The sequence below is a fragment of the Scomber scombrus genome, chromosome 3 (genome assembly GCF_963691925.1).
Source record: "Scomber scombrus chromosome 3, fScoSco1.1, whole genome shotgun sequence".
NCBI lineage: Eukaryota > Metazoa > Chordata > Actinopteri > Scombriformes > Scombridae > Scomber > Scomber scombrus.
The window spans coordinates 10,014,236-10,039,147 of NC_084972.1; the positions used below are offsets into that span (position 1 = coordinate 10,014,236).

General features: G+C 40.4%; 2 protein-coding genes across 12 annotated transcripts in view; one reads left to right on the plus strand and one right to left on the minus strand.

The window, feature by feature from the left end:
• Nucleotides 1-16,373, minus strand: zmynd8 (zinc finger, MYND-type containing 8). 10 transcript variants are annotated; one of them, XM_062416379.1, is made up of 21 exons: nucleotides 16,234-16,290; nucleotides 13,542-13,673; nucleotides 9,269-9,336; nucleotides 8,853-8,995; nucleotides 6,763-6,981; nucleotides 6,459-6,572; nucleotides 5,694-5,786; nucleotides 5,512-5,599; nucleotides 5,202-5,257; nucleotides 5,027-5,104; nucleotides 4,796-4,911; nucleotides 4,198-4,697; nucleotides 3,975-4,109; nucleotides 3,722-3,877; nucleotides 2,943-3,476; nucleotides 2,314-2,826; nucleotides 1,873-2,069; nucleotides 1,382-1,462; nucleotides 1,197-1,275; nucleotides 862-1,101; nucleotides 1-710 (listed from the first exon to the last, which is right to left on the minus strand). In XM_062416379.1, exons 3-21 carry the CDS (start codon nucleotides 9,291-9,293, stop codon nucleotides 535-537), a joined length of 3,543 nt encoding a protein of 1,180 aa, XP_062272363.1. In that variant the 5' UTR covers nucleotides 9,294-9,336; nucleotides 13,542-13,673; nucleotides 16,234-16,290; the 3' UTR covers nucleotides 1-534. The 10 variants fall into 10 exon arrangements, with proteins under 10 accessions (XP_062272363.1, XP_062272362.1, XP_062272364.1 ...); XM_062416378.1 differs by lacking the exon at nucleotides 16,234-16,290 and adding an exon at nucleotides 13,967-14,261; XM_062416380.1 differs by lacking the exon at nucleotides 13,542-13,673 and having other exon boundaries at nucleotides 16,234-16,373.
• A 2,602-nt stretch (nucleotides 16,374-18,975) lies between these two features.
• Nucleotides 18,976-24,912, plus strand: part of ncoa3 (nuclear receptor coactivator 3) — a 35,050-nt gene continuing 29,113 nt past the window's right edge. The window contains exon 1 of one of the 2 annotated variants that reach the window (XM_062416388.1): nucleotides 18,976-19,049. The gene's annotated coding sequence lies outside the window, so the exon portion shown is untranslated. The remainder of the gene's footprint in view (nucleotides 19,050-24,912) is intronic. The other variant, XM_062416387.1, reaches the window with a different exon arrangement.

Genomic DNA, 24,912 nt, shown 5'->3' on the forward strand with positions numbered 1-24,912 from the left:
AAAATGTTTGTATTTGTTATTTTCTTTGTGGTATACAGCAGGCAACATTAAAATAACAAATAAATTAACATAGAATACAAAATAAGTAATTTACAGACATTTCTGTCAACAGTCCTCTAATCTAAAAGTGAGGTGGTCCATTAAAAGAGGTTACATTTTTGCAGTCTTGAACTGTTTTACTGTTGTCCTTTTACTGTGTACGTTTTTTTGACAGTCGGGCATGCTCTTATGAACTTTATACTGACAGCTCTCTATAGACTGCAAAGGAGTGCACATATATGCATTATACATTTTAAACTGCCCCCTCTAGTGGTTACTAACTATCCACTGTCAGTCTTGCTTCCACATTTAAAATGTTTTAAAGATCACTGTCCACAGGGGGCATTAGTGAGCCCTGAAAGGCAAACAAAAATATATAAATAATTTGGATTGCTCCCTGAACAGCCACTGGAACAGAACAACTGATATAGACATATTATCCATGTAGTGAAAAAACAATCTATACATTTACATTTTCAAGTCTGGTAAGCACAGTTATGACAGAGTGACAGCAACGTTATCAGTGCTCTTCTCCATGTCACAGTCTTTGTCTAATGGTGCAGAGACTGGCGTGTCTCTGAGTGTGTTTGGGCCACTGCTAGACTGCCCTAATGTTTTGTTTGGGGGATCTGTTGCCGATTCAACCTCAGGTTCTTGCTGTGGGGCTGTGGCTACAAATAGAACAAAAGTAATCAAATGTTAGTGGTACCGTGGTGGGTAATCATGCAGGTCAGCAAAGGATTAAGGACTTATAAACAGGGTTAAGAATTGCCTTGTATGTGTAAATGGCAATAACGTGTTGATGCTAGGAATCGCTGTTACCTGACTGAGTGCAGGACTTCATGTGTTCTGGCCAGTGGGCTTGTTGACACGGATAATCACAGTAGCTAGTGTTCCAGCAGCAGTAGAAGATGGCCTCTTTTCTGCAGTTGGCACACCACTGTTTCTTCTTTGTTTCATCCACTGCTTGCTGTTTCTCCAGCTCCATCTGTTTCTTCACCTCCGTCACCAACCTCTCTCTTTCCTGCTCCAGGCTTTGCCTCATCTCTGCCATTGTCAGCTCTAAATTGAAGTACACAAAGTGATCAAACGCAAGTAGAACTCATTACACTTCAAGTCTATATGCATAATATTTTGGTGATTCTTAAAGCTCTCACCAAGATTGTGCTTCATTTCTGACAATTCTTGTTGATGCAACCACTGTAATTTTTCTATTTCAATTCTCAGTCGTCTTATCTGAATGAAAAACACATCTTAGAGTAACTAAAGGGTCAAATGCAAATGGTCAAATGATCTGAATAGTACTCTAATATTCTGTGAAGGGATGAGAGCAAACACCTACCTCTGCTATTGTATTGCCTGAAGTACTTTTAGAAAGGTCATTGTAGATTTCGGTCATTGTACCTTTGATTGCATCCATTATCTAAAGGAGAGAAGACCATAATATTCTGATGTCTCATTCAAGAAAAACATATTTAATGTATGGATAAGATAAATATATAAACTAGCAACACATTTATTTCTAAAGTCCTGCAGGTCCTATGCAATGTGGCACGGGAAAAAAACTCTGTAGTTAAACTGAGATACACATCTATTTTCTTACTGTGTGTAAGTGAATAGAGCTTTGTATATTCTCCATGATTTTCAGAATCACTATCACCTTCATATGTACATAATACAAATATGTAAAACTTATAAACCTTTCTGAATTGCTCTCAGGGCTTGTTTTCATCTCAATATAATTATCCAGAAAACCAGTGATGATATCCACCAACAAGTGACCAGTTGAAATGGAACCTTACAAAAGACTAGTAAATTAAAAATTATACTAACTTTGTTGGTGTACTTGGCAATGTCTGCAGCAACATCTGCTGAGGCAGTGGGGATATACAGGTCTGTCGCCACCGGAGAAGAAGAAGAAGCAGCTGTGCCTAAACTTGATGCTGCTATGGCAACAGAAGCTGGACTACTGGACACCAGGGTGACAGCTGATGTGGATGTGCTGAGTGGAGTGTCTTTTTGTTGAACAGCTTTGATTTTAAAAAAAACAAAAAAACACTTAGTCAGAAACATCAATATGGTGAAATATTCAGCATGCCCATTTGCCACTGTGGATTATAAATTGATGACACTCCTGTTGATGATTAATTTATCATGTTTACTAAACATCTGTTCTCCCTCCCACATTTTCTTGTTATTATTACCTGAGGAAATGTTGACATATAAAGTTATACTTGAATTCTATCAAACTTGTGACCAAACCATGTTATCTACCTTTAACAGCCTGTCTGGTTTGATAGCGTGTGCTTTGTGAAGACTGCTGTGCTGAAGATGAGGATACTGATGTTGAGCTGTTTCCGGTTGCCTGTGTCTGGGCCAGCACCTGTGCCTGACCTTGCCTGGGCGATGAAGCCTGCATTTGCGTGGTCGCCGCAGGTTGCTGGTTCTGCTGTTGACGCTGTACTTTCTGCATGTGCCACTTCTGAGAGGAGGTCTGAAACTTGGCGCTGGGATTCCATACCACAGCTCTCTGCACCACTGGTACCGTCTCTCGGGGCAGCAGAGGGCGCTGTTTCTTCAAAGCTGGTGTGGTGGAAGCTGAGGAGGAAGAGGGTGGTGTTGCGGTGGCGCTGGACACAGTTGCGAGGCTGATGGTTGCAGGGGAGGGTGTAGTGAAGGAGACCATGGTGACAGGAATGGCCATAGGGGACTGTGAGGAAACACTGGAGGGTGTGGAGGGGGCGGTGCTGTTTTGAGATGGTAGCGTCGAAGGCGTCAGGGCTTTACCTGCAGGAAAAAAATTACATATGTCATTAACCTGTTCCACCTGAGCAAAGTTGCTGATGTTTAAATATTAAAAAGTTCATAAGATTAAAATGTTAAAAGTGGAAAGTCAATCTCACTTTCAGGTTTACCAGCAGATGACTCTTTGACTATGGCATTGTCTTTTCTGCTTCTCTTTCTGTCCTTGCCTCCCTGATCCTCTCCCAGGTCAATAACCAGCTCCCTCTCTGAGTCAGAGTCCTCCACTGGCACAGGCTGCTTTGCCTCACCTTTCATATGAGCCTTTTCTCGGGGGACAGGTGATGCTGGAGGTGCTTTGGTCTTCTCTGGACTCTCTTTTTCCAAATCTGTGCTTACTTTCTCTTTAACTGGAGTGTCTGATGTTGTTGTGCTGGCATCTCCTGCTGTGGACTCAGATGCCACAGGTGCATCAGGTTTGCCCTCTTTGTCTTGGCTTGGAGATGGTTGGTCTTTGACTCGACTTTTGGAAGGCTCCTTGTGGGCTTCCTCATTGGGTGCTGTGTCATGGCCATCCTTGGTCTTTTGCTCCTCATCACTGGCATACTCACTGTCACTAGAGTCAGATTTATCAGAGTCTTCTGAGTCACTGTGTTCCACACCTTTGTACACATCAACAGAGATCTCGTCGATACCTGCAAAGCAAAGGAAGAGGATGGATATCACACACAGCGTCAGTATGATATAGGAAGAAGCTAAGGAAGTAACTGGATTAAACTGATTCAATAGAAAAAAACATCATATTTAAGGACATATCTCCAAAATGTGTTTCATTATGCAACTTTTTTTTATTAGTGCACTGGCATTGCTGAATATCAACGACTTTGAGAAGGAATACTTCAGGAATTGCTAATTGTTTTTCGACACAAACTGCACTGACCCAGCTGTGCCTTGCAACTCTCAATGGTTTTATCCAGGTTTAGCTGGAAACGGCTCTTGATCTGTCTCTTTGGAGAGGTGAGGACTGGTGTGGCTCCCTGCTTCTGCTGCACCGTTTCACTAAGCTCCTTTAGGTCCATTTCTGCTTTACTCCGATCTGGAAGAAAACAACATATATGAATTTGTAACAGCAACAGTATTTAGACATTACATTAAATTTCACGTATACTACATAATCAGAATGAGAGATTCACCTAGATTGAGGTTCAGAATGCTTCCTGTCGGAGGTGTCTTCTCCTGCTTGGGGACGCCAGCAGCCTGGGAGTGGAATGGTTTAGGGCTGTCCAAGGAACTGCCAGCAGGACCAGGTCGAGGATGGGCAGGTGATGCTGAACAGAGATTATAGTTAAATGGGACCCAATAAGAGGAAAAGTCTTTCTTAAATGTCGATATGCTAAATTGGATCTGGTGGAATACCTGCACAGTCTATGGACTCTTCTGCCATACTGTACTGGCTGTTTGAAGCTTTCGTCTGGGACTTGTCTGCTGCCTCCTGTTCCCCATCTGAACCTGTATGGGCTGAGGAGTTGGTGCTCATGGGGGAGCGAGGCATATCACTGAGGGGGAGCCGCCGCCCTACCGTTGTCCCTCCCACCCCAGCCCCAGACAACATGGTCCTGGCCAGGGGGATCTTGGGTGATGCCGTCATATCAAAGCTCAGCTTGATCTTTTCCTGTTTCTCAGATTTGATGGGAGTGGATAAGGGGTTGGAGGGATCCTGCAGCATCTGGAAGTTGTTGTCTGGAGTGTAGGGTGTCCTGAAGGGGGCATAGTTAAAGACCCCAAACTTCTTCCTCATGTTCTCCACATAGACCTCCATCTCTTGCATGGCACTGTTGAAGATGCTTTTGGTCTTCTTCACAGAGAATGGAATCTCTTTGGACATGAGGTAGCAATTGTTTAAAGGGACCCAAGCCCTGAAGGATAAAGATTCACATCATAATGTGCCCTATGTTACAATGAAGCTTGAAAAGTGACTCCAAGCTCAAGTAACTGAAGCACAAAGGGCAGATACCTGTCATGCTGACCAAAGAAGCGAGCATCCACCTGTCCATCTTTGTCCCGCAGAGCTTTAGCAGGCCAGAAGGGGAATCCTTTCAGTTTGGCCCACACCAGAGGGTGCGGGTTACTCTGCAGACATACAGTAAAACACTGGAACTAAGTGCTTGTATTCCAGTGGTGTATGTTTGAATGGGTACACAATCTGAAAGAATCATCAACAGAAACCTCAAGTTACTCAGCTTACACATGGCTCACAGAACCAGTTGTCTCTCTTTTGGCAAGCAGACAGATAACACTCAGGACAAACTTCAATCTCGTTCATCTGCAAAAAGAGATTCAAAAATCAAATTTCTTAAAACCATTGATCAAAATCTAGCTCAAATATTAAAAATCCCTTCTAACCCAAACCACATACTGACCTCATGTTCACAGATTTTTACTATAACTTTAGCTGTAGCTGTGAGTTTGTGATTGCCTGAAAAAAGGACATAAAACTATGTTAAACAATTTAAAAACAAAGTAAACAAGGGGATAGATCCATATGATTGGTAATCATCTTTCAGTGGAATTTTATCAGGATGATGACATATTTTATCTAATAATTATGCAGAGCATTGTAATTAAATCTAAATTCTAATTAAAAACTGACAAAATATCAAATGAGTTAACAACACTGCAGGTATTCATCCAGATTATACTTCAGTGTGATTACCAGATGATGCAACATACCTCCATTATATATAATACAGTTGTGCAAAATCCACTTCGCATCTGCCAAGAAGGCCTCTGTGCAGCCATACATTTTCTTTTTGATATTCTGCAAAAAGAAAAGATGGTGCATGATTGACAACTGTTCAACGTCTTTAAATTGAAAACATCTAAATAATAATGTGTGACAGTTTGTGTTTTACCTTCTCAAGTGTGCAAAGATCCATTGGGTGAAAAATGTACTCTGCATAATCTGGATGTTGTTCAAGAGACACAGGTTTCTGGAAGGGCTCAGTCTATAAAATCGAGTAGACAGAAAAGAGAGTGAAGGTACCAGACCCTGGCAGAATTCACTGTACAACCTTCCCCTCTACCGCACATGAACATGCTACCACCATGCTACTAGTAAAAACTCTAAAAGCCGCTTCAAACAAAAGGTGGAAAACCAGTGGAGGAAGAAATCATGACGGGGTCTTGTTAGTGGTGTAATTGATTACCCAATTAAAAGTCTTTCTCTGCGTGGAAGCTGCATGGGGGGAGCGAGATGACAAGCGGGGATGATCCTGAAAGAGAGTGAGAGGGGCAGCTGTATCCTCACCACCAGCTAGCATGTTTACCTTCATGGTTTCCAGCCATGATAGGCCCATTATAGCACAATGACTGTGATTGTTAGTTCTGTTATAAGAGATTATTTGCACATGCAAATCAGTATTACATCATGCTGGACTTATATTTGTGGATAGCCAGCACTTCTGGGTGCAGATAAGGTCTGTCACGACTGATGAGAATAAGATGACCAGAAAAAAAGCGTGTATTTTGCTTGCATAGGCCATTATAACCAGAAACAGCAGAAATTAAAATAACAATAAACAGAGTAGCCATCTATAATTAAGCTACCTGCCCCAATACTACATAATCAGTTTGGTAGCATGAATTACCTAAAAAGACAGAGGGACCAGAATACTTACACCTGGTTGTTTCATCTTCTGAAGGGCAAACTTTAGTAGGTAAGACAGCTGTTCTATATTTAGCATCATCATGGCTTTGCTCTGAGTCTCTATACACTCGGCAACTGTTATTTTCTAAAAGACATCAAGAAGAAAAGAGTTGATACCCCATTATTGCACATAATTCATGAAGGCTCATGTTTTTGTCACTTATATCCAAACTTACTGAGAGGTCATCCATAACTGAACAAATATTACAAGAGGTTTTCACTACAGGCTTTGAATTATGGTAACACCCATACACTACACATTCCTGGGTGAGTACCTCACACTCCGGACAGAACCAGTCGCCGTCGGGCTCGGCTGGTAGTTTGAGGCACTTGGCATGGTACACCCTGGGGCAGAGCTCACAGCAGAGCACCTGGCCCTCGCGGTGGCACAGCCAGCAGTAGAAGTCATTCCTGCCGTCCTGCGGTACAACATCAACAGGGTCTGTCAGTGATGGCTGCTTCACATAGTAAAAGGGACCATGTCTTAGTTCTGACTGGAATGCAGGCAAAAGAAACACAAAGTTGGGGAAGGTCAAAATCAGGCAATCAGAGATTTAAGAAGCCACACAGGCATGCACAGATTCACCATGAAGACACACTGGAGTCACTGCCCAAAACACAGACTGCTGTGAGCACTGAAATGCCACAATCATTGAGATTTAAGTTTGAATTAACATCATATTTTTTCAAATTCTTTGTGACTGAAATCACCCCAAAAGCCAACTGTCAACATGTGACTGTCTCAGTCCTCTGATTTGAATCTGTGTTTTAGGTTACAGTAGCAACTAATCATTCACAAAGGTCAATCTAATGTGCCATGACTAATATACTAACAATCATTTACCTATTGTGCATTTGTAACCTGCTTAAAACACAAAGCAAGTAAAGCTTGCACATAATCACATAATTTCCCCAGCCTGCTGACACTTTTACTAAAATAGTTCAACTATAAAAAGCATTTTAAAATAATAATAATAAAAAAAGATACACAGATACCATCTTCTCATGACTGAATACTGTCATCTTGAGCAGACTATAAAACAACAGAAGGCCAATCTGAGGATCTGAATACTTTCATTGCTGTTAGTAGTGTCCAATAAGATTGAAATGTACATTAACAATGTTATTTCATACAACATGCCATTCTAAACATAGCACTGTAAAATAACTTAAATAATAATTTGATCTCGATGAACCAGACTAGTGGTGGAAATCACATGATAAATCATTTTAAATTATAAATACTATCAGAATATTTTGCCTCTAAATGAATCATTCATTCATTCATTGGCTCACTTATGAGGACCTCTCAGTTTTACACTTTTGCAGACAGCTGAGAGTAAATAATGTGTATCAGCATTCAAAAAGTCTCTGGATCATGAAAAGAGCATCATTCAAATGTCAAACAGTCAAAATCTGGCAAAAGTCTTACTAGATGACAGAAAAGGTTAAATGCCAGCAAAAGCAAATACAGCTGCCTCAGTATAACAAGATGTTATGTCATGATACTGTCAGTGTAGCAATATGGAAATGCATAACATATCATGATATACTGCAATATTGATTATTTGTCCCAGCCAAAGAGTAGACTGAAGAGTACTGGTGAAAGTTATGGAGGAAAGGGGAGAATTCAAGAGTAAAATTCACACTTACGTATGGAAATAAATACACAACATCTCATTTTTTAAGGAAAACACATTTATTTTAATTGAAATAACCTCAACTCCTCCTGCTCTAGTGGAGCCGGTCAATGACCAACAGATCAAACAGTGTTTGAACTGGGCGACTTTCAGATGTGATTGTGTGATTGTGTGTGTGTGTGTGTGTGTGTGTGTGTGTGTGTGTGTGTGTGTGTGTGTGTGTGTGTCTGTGTGTGTGTGTGTGTGTGTGTGTGTGTGTGTGTGTGTGTGTGTGTGTGGAGCAAAGTAATCTGCAGAAGAGCATTCATGCTCAGTGAAGCTATCCTGGATAAATTAAGGCTAATAAATATTGACAGAATATGAATTACTGTTCACCACAAAAGACATTTTTTCTTAGCACAAAAGATGTTTATTACATGTCTGTCACTGGAAGTATCGTCACAGTATTTGAAATGAATATTTTGGCATTTTTGTATATGAGCAAGACTGCATCAGTGCACCTACAATTCAAATTTCCGTAATATGAAGGGCTGAATGTGGCAGCTTGTGATGTTTTCATTATAATGCTGAATATTTCAGGTATAAAATAACTAGAATTTATTTGTTGTCTAGTTTAGGTCTGAATATCAAAAGACAATCAATTTGGTAATGATAGCAGGTTTGAATCCCATTTCTTGGTGGTGGGGTTGTTTACATTTGGATGACGGTTGTGCCTTGGTTGTTACCTGGTCTTTGCTGCTGCTAACAGCCCCCGGTTTCTTCTTCTTTTTCATTGGACAAGGGGAGGTTTCAGCAGAGGAGTGACCATTGGATGAGTGAGAGGGGCTTGGCATCTTTCGTTTTTGAGCCATCCGCTCTGTGTCTGAAACTGCAGATAAAGGTCAGAGATCACACAAACCAAGGAGGGCATACTGATAGCCTCCTTAAAGCATGAGAAAATACCAAATATGACACAGCTGAGTTTCCCTGCAATTACAGTTGGGTGAAACCAGTAAAGATGGTGAGATGCTACACCATTTAAAACAAAACAACGAAAAAACAACTTAGCATTATGTACAATAATGTGTGGCATTAGGTTATTTCATAGGTAAGCTTTGTTGACCTATATACAAACAGTATAAATAATATAGTATGTTCTTACCTTTGGATCGTGTTGAGATCTCCATTCCCTCTGTTGAAATGTCAGTCTTCCCCTCTTCCTCTGCCACACTGATACAGAAAAAAGACATTGTCAAAGATATGGAAGTCATACAGAGCATACAGCTGAGGAGTTCTCATACGCAACAATTATAAGGTTAAAATTGTTATTTAGAACAATGTGTTCTTTAGAGGTACAGTGCATTACAGTGAGTGGAACATGGTGACTGAATAGTTTCACACACTGACCCGTCGTTTCCTGTCAGCTATCTACTGCATTCTATCTAATAAAGGCAGACAGTTCCCAAAAAAAGACACAATGCAGTGTGTAATGAATATAAGACACACTATAGTGTGTAAATAACATTATGTCCTCGGTGCAAACATCATCACTGCTCAAGTTTAGTAACCTACCAAGCTAAACTGTCCTTGAAAACCAAATGAAAGATGAAAGATTCTTGATTTTATCCAGTTGAATCAGAGCTTTATATCACCAAACACAACTGCTTGGCTCAGAGGCCCAACATCAACAAGATCAAAATAATCTTAGTGACCTCCATTTGTCAGCTACATTAGTTGATGTAGAAATCACATTTTCAGTTGTACAACTGCAAGTTTGTTATAAACTACCTTACCTACCAGTTAATGCGTTTCCCTTCAACCTACCACAGTGGACTTATTCTAGACAACAAAGGTCAAATGTGCCCACAGACTGTCTGTTTAGACAATTATAATTCTGACTAGATTTTACGACACTGATTTGAGAACAGAAGTATTATAAAATTTACCATGTTCATGTTGATGCGTCAGATTAAATGTGAGATTAAATTAATATTCAAATCTTAACTTCTATAGCAATGTACTATGCTAAAAACATATGTTTCAGAAGTTTATACTAATATGAATATTTAAGACAGGAAATTAAGTTAACGCCAGTCATAGGTTAACAAAATGTGTCTAATCAACCACTGATTTCCCTTTGTTTGGTTTGGTATAATACTGAAAAATGGCTTATGAATTCTGCTTCCACCAACACTTTGTACATTTAGCAAAAACATGTCTTTTTAATAATGCCCTGCAGAGGTTTACCTGATTTTAAATCAACCCATAAAAACAATTACTATGAAACAAACTAATGCACAGCTGAACACTGTAAGATACATATCTTGGGGCTTCTTCGGAACTTTCAAGACACATCACAACTGAAAATAACGACATTGTAACCATTATATCACACAAAACACCTTAAAGACACATAAAAAAGAATGTTGAGCTTTTCTTCTTCCTCTAAAAGATAAACATGTCTAAAACTCAGTTAAAGCAAATATTAAACATTAAAGGAGCGATTGCAGCTAAATGTGTATTCTCCAATTATAAATAGCAGTCACCTTTCTCCACTGACCACAGATCTATAAATAGTAAACACGAAAACACAAAGAAGCATCATCTACAGCATCTGAAACTTCTGACATCCAACAAGTAAAAACCATGTAAACAGACTGCTATTAGTTATATTCAATGATCAAGTGAAGTATCAACAGACAGAACATCATAATGATTGCACAATAATAGCCCCGGTTCTGTTAAGAAACATTTCCTTGAAACGCAATCCACAGTCTGCTGTGATTCACCTCATTATCAAAATCTGCCCAACAGGTTTTTTCTCAGCATCAACATGATTCACCTTGGTGTGCAGGCGCCCTGTTGTCGATCCTATTATTGCTTCCATTCTCTCTGACGGCACAACAGATGCACCGGCCTCACCATTCAGATGGCTTCAATTTGGCCAATAATTATGTCACTTATTCCTGCAGAAAGCCCTATTTGAATTTTACATGTGAAAAAATACACTGAAAACAAAAATACTGCTTCAGTTTCAATGATCTTGTTCACCAACCCCCACACCCCTCCTCCTCCTCCTCCTCCTCCTCCTCCATCATCACTACAGATACATGAAATGACGGGCAGGAACACAGTACATCTGCAAAGGCAGACAGGAGTGCAGTGAAATGGCTTTACTGGCCTCCTCATCTAACCTGTCTGGACAGCCTCAGACAGTCTACCCCAGCAACATCCTGTCCTGTCCAGGTCAGGAATACAGCAACAAGAGACAAAGACAACGACAGTCACAGGGACAAGGAAGAAAACCAAACCCTCCTACCCTGACCAAAAACACATTACTAAATGAAAGCTCATAGAGAACACAATACAGCCTATTGTAACTTACTGATACAAGCCTTTCCACACCCACCACTGCCATAACATCCATGCTTCAATGTAGGAAATCAACAGCATACCTTTTTCCTTACTTACATACAGATTCTTCAGCCTATTCTTTAATCTTTTTTCAATTATTGAGGGCGTTGGGGGAAGAGGGAAACGATGGGTCCAGGTTTCCCAGAAGGCCTTCTCTCCCTGCTGCTCTCTCCTGCAATTGTCAATCTTTAACCTCAGCTGCGAGCTGCTGATTGGCTCGAGCACACACGGAGGTGGCTGATTGGGTGCTAAGCTCCGTGTGCCACACGGGCTCTCTTCTCCCCGCTTTCTTCAGCCACAGTGCTGCAATGCAGAGAGGACTGCTCCTCACTGGTTGCTAAAACCTTCTGAAAAACCAAGTCCCTCACTCCCCTGAAACCCCGTACAGGCATAAACTGGCCGTGGGCCTTTTATCAGACGTGAGAGATGCGGCTCTACAGGCTTGACAGTGAGCGGATCAGATTCCCTCCCTTGCTGTGCTCTCAGCCAGTGTATGTGTATGGCATCCATTTTGAAGAAGCTCTCCCTCTCCCTCTCTCTCTCTCTCTCTCTCTCTCTCTCTCTCTCTCTCTGACCGCTGCGCGTACCGCACACACAGCGAGCACACGCCGCACCAGTTGGATTCTGCTGTAACGGACCACATGCAGCTTATTATGTGCCCCAGCATGTTGATATTCAGCGCGGGCCCTAATAGTGAACACAAAAGAGAGGACTGAAAATGTCACAGGCCTTCCAGACAGCACGGAAGGCATACCCCCCCCTTCTCCCCCACCCCCATGCTTCTTAGGCTCTCTCATAATCAATATCTGCCTGGAGTCATACTGTAGGCAACAATAAGATGAATAAAGCTATACATTTTCCAATCTTTGTGTGTGACCAAACATGTTCATTTCATTTCATTAATATAGAACACAATAGCCTAAATGCAAATTATACATATGATTGAAACATACTGGTACAGATATATACATTTCCTACAAAACAGAACCATGTCTGAGACTGATGACATCATCTAGACAGATCCAAGGTCAGCTGATAGATGTGTTAGAGGCAGAGACCAAACTATATAGGCAATGATGGTGTAATGCAGATTAAAGTGTGCCTACAGCAATCCTAACACCAGAGTGGAATGAAGAGATTAGACACATTACCAAGCAACATTCACAAAACACTGACAGAGGGGGGGTGGTTTGCTGTTTCAGTCCATGCAGACTGCCTCTGAACCCTGGTCAAGCAACACTATGTGTGTCATTATATCCAGGCCATGGTTATATCTACAACAGATTCTTGTGTAATAAAAAATTAAACATCATGCATACAACCTGGAATATATCATATGCTCAAGAATACAATAACAATATTGATAAACTGGTAGAAATAGATGCCATCACTAACTAAACTGAACCATTTTCCCCTGACTCATGCACACAGAAAACCAACACCATTACATAGAAACAGAATTCAAATCAAACCTGGTCGACTTCAAACAGGTTTTCAAGCCTCTTTGGATGAGATGAGATTTTCCTATGCAATGCCTTTTTCAGAGGAAGTCCTTTCCTTCTTCTTTCCTTCTCTCTTACATACAAATACCCAGTGTGCTTGGAGCAGAGGGACAGAAAGGGGAAGCTCTCTAAAATGGCTGACACTCGGAAGCAGAGAGAACAACACTGGGAGGCAGTGCACACCATTAGGCTGAGGCAATTCCTCCAACTCTGTGATAAATAAGCTGTTATGGCACATTCAATCCGTAGATATTTGGTATTTTAGAAAAGGAGGCAAGAAGATTACAGTTATAGGCCTGCTAAAAGCATGTTTTATTCACCAATGAAAAAGGGGCATCATGGTGAGGTGAACTGTGTTTTGGGTGAAGTGTAGATAAATTAGGTAACTAGATAATTTACAGTCTGTACTTGGTTGTATTTTTTTTTTTTTGTCTGTCATACAATTAGCAACGGTGCCCTTTTCCTTTGCTCTCATGCCAGTTTGAGGCCTAAATTAAAGTTGCTGTGCTGTCAGTTTACCATCTGTTAATTCCTCTGGGGACTCCCCTTTGCACTGCTCCCTGTCTCTCCCATCCTGCCTGGTTCCCTCACCAGGCCTGCCATCTTGACAGCAGGCCAGGAGCAGCCACAACAACTCAGTCCTCTTCTGGTCTTGACAAAAAAGAAAGCAGGTTTTCTCAGTCAGTATACTCTGAATATACAATGACCTTACACTTGACCTATGGCCCCCAACCGTACGTGTTAGGACAGGCTGTCTGCTGTACTGTACCCATGCTAGGCTCTTCCTCCAAGCTCAAGTCCTGTGCTCTGGGGTGACAAAATACTCTTCCCCCTCCCCCAGTCTATCAGACAAACCTGTATTATTACTCAGGCATGGATCATACACAGTGGCTGATGCCTTACCTACAGAGTAGTATATGTGAAAGAATGAAAATAGGGCTTACCTCTGTGGATGCATGGCTAAAAAACTCTGTGTGATATGTCAATGCTTATTAAAACATGGAGGACAGCCCTGTCAGCCCTCACCCTGCTCAGAGCACAGCCACGGCTTTCCAAGCTGTCCGACTCACTGCTCTGATATAAGGCACACTGAGACTGGCTGCCCTTGCTGGTAAAATGTAAGGCGGCTGCTGATTGGCTGATGCATTTCCTGGCTGCTTGTCTTTTGTTCAGCACAGGCAGGCTGAAACGCAGTGCTCACAGCAAGAGGAGCTAGGCCCAGATCTAAATAATAAGCCACTGCACACATATCAGTTACCAAGAGGTCTGCATACAGCTGCTGTGGTTTCATAAAGCTACTACACAGAGGGTATTTGGTGCAGTTGTTGAGTGCAGTCAGCACATGTGCGTTAGTTCCCTCCTCAAAGTTAAACTTTGAAAAGATTAAAAACTGCTATATACATTTTAAAAATAGGTAAGCAGGGAATCGTTGACATGTACTCCATTGCTATCAAAGTTTAACAACAATGCTAAAAATGCAGACTAAATACAGTCATGTGATCTGCTGGCCTTTGAACGGGTGTGATTGCACGTTAACCATGTGGTTCCAGATAGGCCAAGATTATACTGTAAGGAACAATGACTTTTAGTTTCTCTTATGTGTTTTCTATAATGAGTATTTTCACAAGATTTACAATGACTTACGTGAAAATGTGTGGTCCCTCACAATTACTGCTGTAACAACTAGTCGATTGATACATTAATTTATCCAAATTAAATAATTAGGGACTATTTTGACAATTATCATTTCATTTCATTTTTCAAAGAAAAATAAACATTTTTCTGATTCCAGCTTCTCAAATGCGTTTCTTTGTCGTTTAGGACATTCAGTAAAATATAAATGTTTTATTAGACTGTTGGACCAAACATCACTTTGGATATCATACCATTATGCATGTAATTTTTTTTTTCATACAATTTATAATATGGCACTATATATAAAGAAGATAAAAGCACTGATAGGCTCATTGCTCGCAACTGGTGACTTAGTGAATGGAAAAGCTGTCTATTCAGCCATTACTGCAACATTCAATCGCAGTAATGGCTGTCCCTGTTTAAGTGGATATAAATCATTTTCTTGTAAATCCACAGCATCCAGTATAGTAAGCAGCATTACACCAAAATATGAGGCTGGATCGTTTAAGGGGGAAACAGATCATTGCCTCTCTGTAGGCAAACTTTACAGGCTGAAATTCAGTCTGTTCGTTTGTTTGGTTGTTTCAATATGTGGTTGCTGGCCATGATGCCACATGCACTCTTTTTGCAATGATTAATATCAGACTACAGGGAAGCACCTGTCTGAATTGTTGACTTCACTTTGGTCTATCTTCAAACTGGAAGAACAGCAGTGACCTCTAGTGGGAAAACTGTTTTGAGCACACCATATACTGGCTCAGATACTCTCAAACTTATTTATGTATTGGTACCAACAAGGAGTAAAGTAAGCAGCCCAGTTGAAAATGTTTTTTTCAAAGATCCCAACAGAAATATTTTGTTACCTTGATAACGTGTAGAACCACACATGAGCAGGCTATAGTACAGGTGGGAAGATAAGAGGCATACATCAATACAGTCATCATATATTCAGGTTTCTAGGTATAAAATAAACAACTCTTAACTCATCTATTGACTCCTGGACTGACCTATTATAGCACATACTGTATGTACCCTGTCACCTTGATTGCACACTCAGCAGGCTACATAGTGCAGCTTATTATATTCAGGCATAAGATGGACTACTACCTGCCGTCACAGTGTGGTAATTTGATCAACCACACATCTATTTTGAATTATGGCCCATGGGAGCACAATGTAAATTGACATGATAAATGTCTTAAAACTGGATTAGCCCACTATAGGCTACCAAATATTAATGCAAGTGTAACAATTAAACAATAAACTGATCATGTATAATGTATAGCAGCAAAGTCACACAATTAACTGCTGAATATGTGTTCACTTGAGACGAAATAAAGTTATCTGGTACATGGACTCAAACTAAGGTTTTATGAGATTGGAATTGTTTCCAACACATCCCTTGCAGGTTAATATTGGCTTCTATTTAACGTAAACTAGCCACCGAGATAATAAAATTAATGTGACCTTTAAGTTAGCTAGCGTTAATTAACTTATTAGCCGTGAGCTTGTGCCTAAGACACACTAACATAACTCAACAGAGAAGACATACAAAACACCTCGCCTGTCTACTTACCAGATATGTTAATGCTATTAAATTATTCAGGTGTCACTCGCATAAAACTGTAACTAGTGATATATAACAATTTATAAATGCTGTCACGTTTGTTGGTCACTGACCCGTGTGCTAGTATTTTTCTAGGATGGCCAAACCATGACCCTCCCTACCCTGTCTTTGATTGGCTTACCGTGATGTTCTTACCTTAAACTTGACCAATCTCACTCCTCGGTCTTAAATTGAACCAACCCAACCAACGAAGGCAACGAGAAGTAGCCAATCAGAGGCAGAGTAGGGCGGATCAAGACTTCGCTATTCTGGGGGGTGGCTACAGGTAACGAGCCCTGAATACCCCAAGATGGCGCCCTGAAGCTAACCATTCACTGCAGAGGCCAACTCCTTCAAAAGCCTTCAAGGCCTTGAATGTCAGTGTGGTTTTAAAATACTTCTTTCTTATATGTTTCCTTAGTTTGTACATTGTAGGGTAAAATAAGTCTCCCTGGTTATGTTTGCTTTAATGTATTTGAATTCATTTAGGCTACTTTGTCTACTTTTCACCAATTGTTGCCATGAGAAGTATCTGAACTTTCATTAAAAGGGTCTTATAAAGTGTTAACTTTCAGAAAACCTGTTACCAGCCAGTAAAAGTAATGTAAAGCAAAGTGCTGCTTGACATTTACACTCCTTGTATCTCTTTTGAATTGTTAATCATTGAGCCTTGTGGTTAACAGGGCCACAATGCTGAAAACTATTTCAGAAACATTATCTTTATGTTGCATGTTTTAAAGAAAAATGTCACATAGCTTTTCAGAACTGTTTATTAGTTAGGTTACACTCAAACTATGGATCAAACAGGTCACTGAAATACAGAATGTTAAAAATGAACGTTGCAGGTAGCCTACCGCTCACATTAAACCTGGTTGTGTTTGCATTGTGTTTCCTTACTTCAAATTATTCTAAATTAGATTTACCTTATTGAACTCTAAATTTCAGTAAATCTGTTCACAGTTTTAGACACATAATATCATGTAATCATGCAGTTTGTTTAGCTGCATGTTATTAAATGTGTGTGAGAATGTATGATGCCTGGAAATGAGATCTAAAAAATGTACTTTTTTCACTCTTTACTGTTCAACATGTTCAGTTATAATAGTGTTATAGCTGGTAATAGATTTGTGAGATCTTGGTCTTTTGAGGTTTCATTGGATCTGCATAGTGTTAAGAAGTTGGGGGAAGGGAATGGGTCTGGAGCAAAGAAAGGCATGCTGTTAGCTGTTTGCAGGTAAACCAATCTGAATACATTAATGATTATGGGGCTATCTCCTGTCCTTTCAAACTGTTATCTCCTGTCCTTTCAAAGTAGAGAGGCCGAATGGGGAGGGGGGATGGAATAAAGTATCTCACACTCACTGAGGGGGGAGGTCAGTTTTCCATGTTTTGTGGGGGATGGGGCACAAACAGAGGGCCACGGGGCCCCTCGTTGGGTCTCCGTGGAATGTAATTGAGGTTCCCTCACCCAGGCAGATATACAAACAGACCAAAAAGCACACACAACAAAAAAGCACAAAGCTTTTTACTTGAGGGGATTTTTTGTTTTACTTGTGGTGATTTGATCATGTAATGAATCATTAAAATTGCCAAACAAATCTGCATACACGTGGATTAATCTAAATGCAATCATGTGTGCTTCAAGTCACTCACAAGATGTTATTGTGAATAATTATGTAAACAACTTAATTCATATTTACTACTAACATGTCAGGAAATCACGTATGTCTTGCCAACAATACTTAAGTCTCAGTACATATTGTGAATGGATAATGGTAATGAACTTCATTGCCAAAATCAAAATCAGCATCATTGTTTTGAAACAACCTTTTCAAACAGTTTAGTTAAATAAACTGTATGTAGATTTCCACCATACCACTGGCTTTTTCCACCTTAAGGCTTCAGACTGAATTATGTCCAGACAGGAAAGAGTAAGTGCAGGGCTAATTACCCAGTACTTACAACTGCCTCTTCTTCACTCCCTCACCCCCCATCCTGCTGCTCTCCCTCCATCTTTGGCCTTCATTCCCTTCTCAGTAGTAAAATTTGAAGAGTAGTGTGCCTAAAGAGATCACCATTGAGACAGTTTTTTCATTGTGTGGAAACTCATTGCGCAGAACATATTGGCATATTTATATGTGACTTTATAAGTGCCAAGTGTTGTCTAATGGAGAATATAGAGCACATAAATCATCATTGGGAATTAATATTTGGAAGCTATATATTTAAATCTACTTCATTCAAATTAGGTTACACATCAGACTGTATCCAGTCAAATTGTCTGATCTTTCGTAATGTCACAGAGAAACAATATTAACCCTGCACTGCATCAGAAGTTGAAAAAAACACCTTATATTTCAATGCCCTATAGTGTTTTCTTGAATATTTAAAACAATATATTTATTGTAATTGTGAATATGTAAATATACTGGAAAACATAATAATGTGATACTCTACGGGTATAAGTCATTTGCATACAGCTGCTTTTCTCCCAGCCTATAAATACATTTTTAAATCTCTCCCCTAATAATATCAGTGACTCCTGTTCATATCACCTATGGGTATTGTGTACGTGTAGTTTATTTTCAGTACGTGTCGTTCACTCTAAATGCGGCTGGTGAGGGAAAACAACTACATTACCCAGAAAGCCTTTCGCTCAGCTACAAGCTGGCTCCCTCCGCTCTGGGAGTGTTTCCCATTTAAACAAACACGGTCGTGCCGAAGATGGCGGAGAGTTTGTAGAGGCGTTAAAGAAACTGCTCTACTCAATGAAAGCGTCGAAGCCGGTGAGTTTTCTGCAATTGGTTTATGATTCTGTTATAAGCAAGTTTTGAACAACGATGCTAGCGTGTGTTTGAAGGCGCAAATTTGTCACAGAGACAGTTGGTGTTGCTCCGCTTCCGAGGAGGCTGTGGTTTTTAAGCTGCCGTGATACAACGAGCCACCTTACCACTATCTATTTGTTAGGGAATGTTTGTTATGATATTATTTAGCTTTAACCGTGAATACGATGGTGATTCCTGATACACACGGCTCGATATCGTGCCATTTCTGTCGACCGTGGTGTTTGTTGGTGTTTTCATTATCCGCTAGCTGCAAACTTTACGAGATACAGGCTTTCTGATTCGCTGCTGTGCGATAGCCTCGCTGTTAATACTCAGCACTGCTTATGTGTGAAGTCGTTCGTGTTTCGGTAAAATAAATGTTAACTTTGTCGCGCCACTAGGCTGTGTTCATTGTCCACAACACAGCCGAAGAGCTTTGGGCACTATATTTTTGACCAGACAGTCCGACTTGCCCCACAGTGTCAGCTCAAACAGGACTGCAGGAAATGTCTGTGTCCACAGCCAGCTACAGCACAGTAGTTCAAACACAAAATGAAAATAAAAATGCTTTAATACTCGTTTTTTACGGTTGCCTAGCCTACGACATGAAGATAAAGGAGGATTAACTTAAATTCAGTGTATTTATGTTTTGTTTGTGGAATTTTTTTTTTTTTTTACTGTTTAACATACTGAACTTAATACAGCAGCACTTTTTTTTTAAAGTGTAACTCTTAAAACAAAATATCATAAATCGTACCTTTTTTAAAGGGAATAAACGTGTGTGTTTTTTTTTAGTCAAAGCTACAGATCATAATCATCCTTGTGTTCACCAGCACATCACTGACCCTCACTGCTGACAACCAAACTTGAACTGACTAGCTGAGCGTGGTTACTCTTGAGAATCCATCTGTTATGTATTCGCATGGCTATAGTGAGATTACATATCCCTGATTGTAATGGCGAATATAATGGCCCATCACACTATGATAAATGTTGGTTTTCAGTGCCAATAAATCATATTCAGCTGCATGTGTATGTGAGCTGGGAACGGACAGACTGGCAGAGGGAGATGGATGGGTTTCGGTGGAGGAGGAGGGGTATGAAAGCTCGCTGGGTTCAGGTAGAGTCCAGGTATGCTATCTCTGCGCAGGAAGAGCTTTATGCTGAGCACTCAGTCTTTGAGCTGGTAAGAGGACATTCTTGGAGAGCGTGCTCATGTGTAGTCAGACAGCGAGGAGGCAGGTTAGTCATTCCACTGAAACCGTTGAGGTCTAGGTGTGCTGTCACTGTCTTCGCTTGGGGCCATCCCTGCCAATACTTGCAGGCATTTGCAGTTTGTTGCTTATTTGCACAGGGGAGTCTCTGAAACATGTAGGTATTATCTATACATTGTAACAAAATTAAAGGAAAAGCCACCATGAAGTATCTCAAGCTGGGCTCAGACTTAATCTGTTTTAAAATCCTAATCAATTTTGAAGGAGAAACTTCACATATGTTCTTCTCTCTAAACTCAAACATGCACACACTACAAGATTTGAAAATAATGGCGCATCAGACACTACAGGATATTATTCAGATTATCGTGCCAGAGGGAGCAATGCACCACCTCATGTGATCTCACGTGACCTTGTGGGGAAGCAATTGTAAGCAAAATGCTTTGCAATGAGAAAAAAACAAAAGCACAAGGCTAATTGAGTCTGGGTGAAAAAATGGTCGGGGGGATGCGGTCAACACACACCGCTCCTCAGCGAGGTGGAGGTGGAGGTGAGATTTTAACTGTCAGTTTTAATATCTGTCAACAGTAGGATGCTAGCTAATGTTAGCCTCAAAAGCTAGAATGTTTAATGTTACTTGGCAACACCGTCACCCCTCTCTCTCACTGGCTATTGTGATTAGATTTAACTCCTAAATATCAAACATGTTTCAATGACATGTTTAATCAAAGTGTAAGGGTAAGTCTGTTAGGAGTTCTGGAGGGTTAAGATTGGATCAAGTGAAAAGGGATAAATTGGCCCAAAACTCATGTAGACTCTGCCCATTTTGAGCGCGGTGTTGAGCCACCAGAACAGCTTAAGTGCGCCGTATTATTGATTCTACAGTCTTTGAACTCTACTGGAGGATGAACACCATTCTTCCAAAGGATGTTTTGATGATGGTGGTGGAGAGTGATGTTTAACACGTCAGTCCAAAATCTCCCATAGGTGTTCAATCAGGTTGAGATGAGGTGACTGTGAAGGCCACAGCAAATGATTCACATCATTTTCATACTCAACAAACCATTCAGTGACCCCTCGATGGGGGAATTGACTTCCTGGAAGAGACCCCTCCCATCAGGATAGAAATGCTTCATCATAGGATAAAGGTGATCACTCAGAACAACTTTGTTTTGATATGTAGGGACTCTTCGCTCTAAGGGGACACGTGGACCTAAAACATGCAAGCAAAATGCTCCCACGGCATACTAGAGCCCATGGATGCCCTCACTGAAGGGGTCAACTATTTAGATGTGTACTGTTCTGTATGCCACACATCCACTTGCCCACTTGTTGAGAAAAAGGTGAAAGATATAACTTTTTTTCAAACATCTCTGCAGACCAGTATGTGTTTTTTGCACCACTGAGCTCTCAAATGAGCATTCAATGTTTAATGAGGGGTTTATGCTAGGGCTGGGCGATAAAACAATAGACATATATCTTGCGATAGACACGTAATCAATATCAATAAAAAATATGTTCGGTAAAAAGTTCCATAATTTCACTGAACTACATTGGAAGAAACCACCAAAGAGAAAAAAAGGCGAAGCAAGCTTGGTTGCATGAACAAACTCACCCTGGTAACCTAGCAACGTATAACTGTAAAGATAACGATGTGAGCGTCCACACTTATGAACTATAACGTCCTACGAACAGCCGCGTCAAGCACACGCTGCACACTCCAGCTGTGTCGGCAGCTAATGAAAATAGACCCATTAATACTCTATGTTGTGCGGAAAAATGATTGTGTGTTGATCAGAAGTATTTCAGACACTAGTTGCTGTGATGTTTCAGTATTTACAGACCAAACTAATGTTGAAGCGCGATGTGCAGTAGTCTATTTGCGCACAGTGACAGCTCTGATGAAGAGTTTTTGGGAGCACACAGCTACACACTGTATTAAATATGTAAAGTTACTGTGTTCTTTTAAAAGGTTTAATTGAAACTCAGCCTAACCCGAACACAGTCTGAGTTAATATACTGGTCCAGTTCAGTTAAATCATTACCGGACCATTAACCCTTAACCCCACACACTGTTTCAGGTGTAATATGTGTGTTTTAATTGTGTTTCTAATAAAAGTAAATTGAGAAAGTTTCGGAGTATAAACACATGTGTTTATAAATGAATAACTACTGGTGCATTTAAATGAACCAGTCTTTAATAGAAAAGCATTTTTCCCAGCATGACACCCCCCAAAATGGACTTATACACCGTTTTTACAGTATGTGTACATTTATTTATTTGAGTGTTTTTCATGGTTGTGCTGACCTTTTATTTCCCTGTTTGCCTTGATTGATAACAGGTGATTAAAATTCAGAGGAAGGTTAGGTTTACAATAAAAGTGCTGAAATTGAATATTTTTCCCCTGGTCCTTATTTTAAATAGGTCATTAAAAAAAAAATCAATATTATCGATATCGACTGATATGATACACTTTTATCATGATACAGTTTTCAGCCATATCGCCCAGCCCTAGTTTATGCACAGCCACCCTGCTATAATACCACTCTCTATGTAATCGTTGATGGACTGGTCTTGCTGACAGTCTGATCACGTCCTGCGTGGACATTCTCAGTCACCTGATGCTCTCCTGTTTTTCCTGACATATCGCACTAATGCACAAACATCATGGTCATCAAACGTGTGTTGTTGACCACAGTTACTCACCTTATTTACTGATGTCTTCTAAATGCAGATGTCACTTTGGTCACTGTTCTTATTGAAACAGCAGCCAGTTGACTAGTATTTGTGACCGAAGCTCCTGCCATCTGTGCTCCAACAATCAACCCTCTTTTAAACTCACTTAGATCTTTTTTCCATCTTGATACAAAATCAAGATCAGCTGGGTCTGCTCAACATTTTTATACCACAGAGCCACAGAACATGATTGGATGATAATTGCTTAATTGTTCCAGGCAGTGCACCTGTTTGAAAGCATCTGCATTCGTTATCTTTTCTCCACTCATTTAATTTGCCACCTGTCTGTACCTGCATGATATTGCTAGATTGTTGCCCGCTGATAAACATTTTTGCTTAATATAAACTTGTGCAGGCCGATCATTAAAAAGGCTGTAATATCTCAGTAATGTGGCCATTTGAATGACTGAGAAATGAACAAGTGAGAATGGTGCCACTGGCAGTCGTCCACCGTCAGATGAGCCAACTTGTCTTTATTTTGAGTCTGATGGAATGCCATTACTCAAGCCCACGTATGTGGTATTTTTGTAAGTGGTAGAATGACCACTGTGGGAACCTGTCCAACGAACTGCTTCTGCTCATATTCTTGGCAAATGGAGCCGCCTGTCCCCCCCATTCTCCGTCCCTTTATCTACCACTCTCTTTCTCCCCTCACACAGGGTGTCAGGCTGCGTTAACAATGAATCAATCTTTGGGGGGGATTCTTTGACTGCAGATGGGGTGAAGAAGTGACTGGGATGCATGGCTTTCGCTCTTTGTCTGTCGGCCCCTGCGCTCTCAATAATTCATTAACTTATCACTTTTTCTCATGGGACTGGGAGAAGTCCCTCTGCGGTGGCACATTCTGTGGTTACATGAGGTCACCAGATTGATGCTTGAATTTTAGTTGCTGAAAATGAGCTAATACTGATATATGTCCCCTTTTTGATTTTTGTTTCATTATTTTAGTCTTGTCAACACCACAATAAAAATGTTAACAATTTTTTGGGATATAGTTACTAATTACACGTTTTGAACGAATAAATAATTGGGCTGATAATAAATCTATGTGAAAATAAACTAGATTATGGTTGTTTGAAGGCATTTTAACTATAGGGTTGGTTAATGTTGAGACTTTGTTGATTATGATTAGGCATATTGATTCCTGTTCTCCCACTGAGCTCTTACTCTTGCCCACTTTATATAGTTAAAACATACATATGTGTAACCAAAGTATAGATGGAAGGACAACAGGTTTACTGTACTATCCGGTGTCAATCTGAATTGAAATTAATGTTTCTTTGTTAATAAATTGTATTTGTGTTAATGTCTTAAATGCTTTAGGATGAACATTTTTCCTCTGGATGATCTCGGGTAAATATTTCTACTATATGGCCGCTTTAGCTTCTAAATACTGGCTGGAAAATGAGTGGACAGCTTGCCACTTTGTATGGCAGAGGCACTTTTTGATAACAGTCTCTAATCTGTCTTTGTCAAGCTGCATTTTTTGCATCACTGATGTCTGAATAGATGGCATTCTTTTGGACTTTCGTCACTCTGTGCGCTTTTCAGAGAGGCAGAGATAATAAGTTTCGTTTCGAGTAGCTGCCAATCAGTCATGTGGTACGTGTTACATTTAAGATTAATAGCTGTATAGATGAGCAGAGCTTCTGAGAGGACTCTCGATGTCAACACAGAGCCGAAAGGAAAGCCTGGTTGTTTCCCCCTAATTGAAACATGACTCCTTGGTCCTAGTAGCTTTTTGTCAGATAGCAGTACAGGGAGTGCTGGGTTAGTCAAGGAAAACAACAGAGTGGCTGTCTGTGACTCATACATCGCGCCAAGTACCTGTCATTCAGAAAACATGCATATTTAAACTTTCTGTAATCTGTGA

What these genes read in the sequence shown, in the direction of transcription:
- zmynd8 (XM_062416375.1), bottom strand. Translation starts at nt 9,386, where the DNA reads ATGCTCTGTATGACTTCCATATCTTTGACAATGTCTTTTTTCTGTATC. An exon ending in TAAAAATCTGTGAACATGAG is followed by an intron (nt 5,105 to 5,201) that starts GTCAGTATGTGG and finishes CTCTTTTTGCAG; the next exon opens with ATGAACGAGATTGAAGTTTG. An exon ending in TTCTTTGGTCAGCATGACAG is followed by an intron (nt 4,698 to 4,795) that starts GTATCTGCCCTT and finishes TTTATCCTTCAG; the next exon opens with GGCTTGGGTCCCTTTAAACA.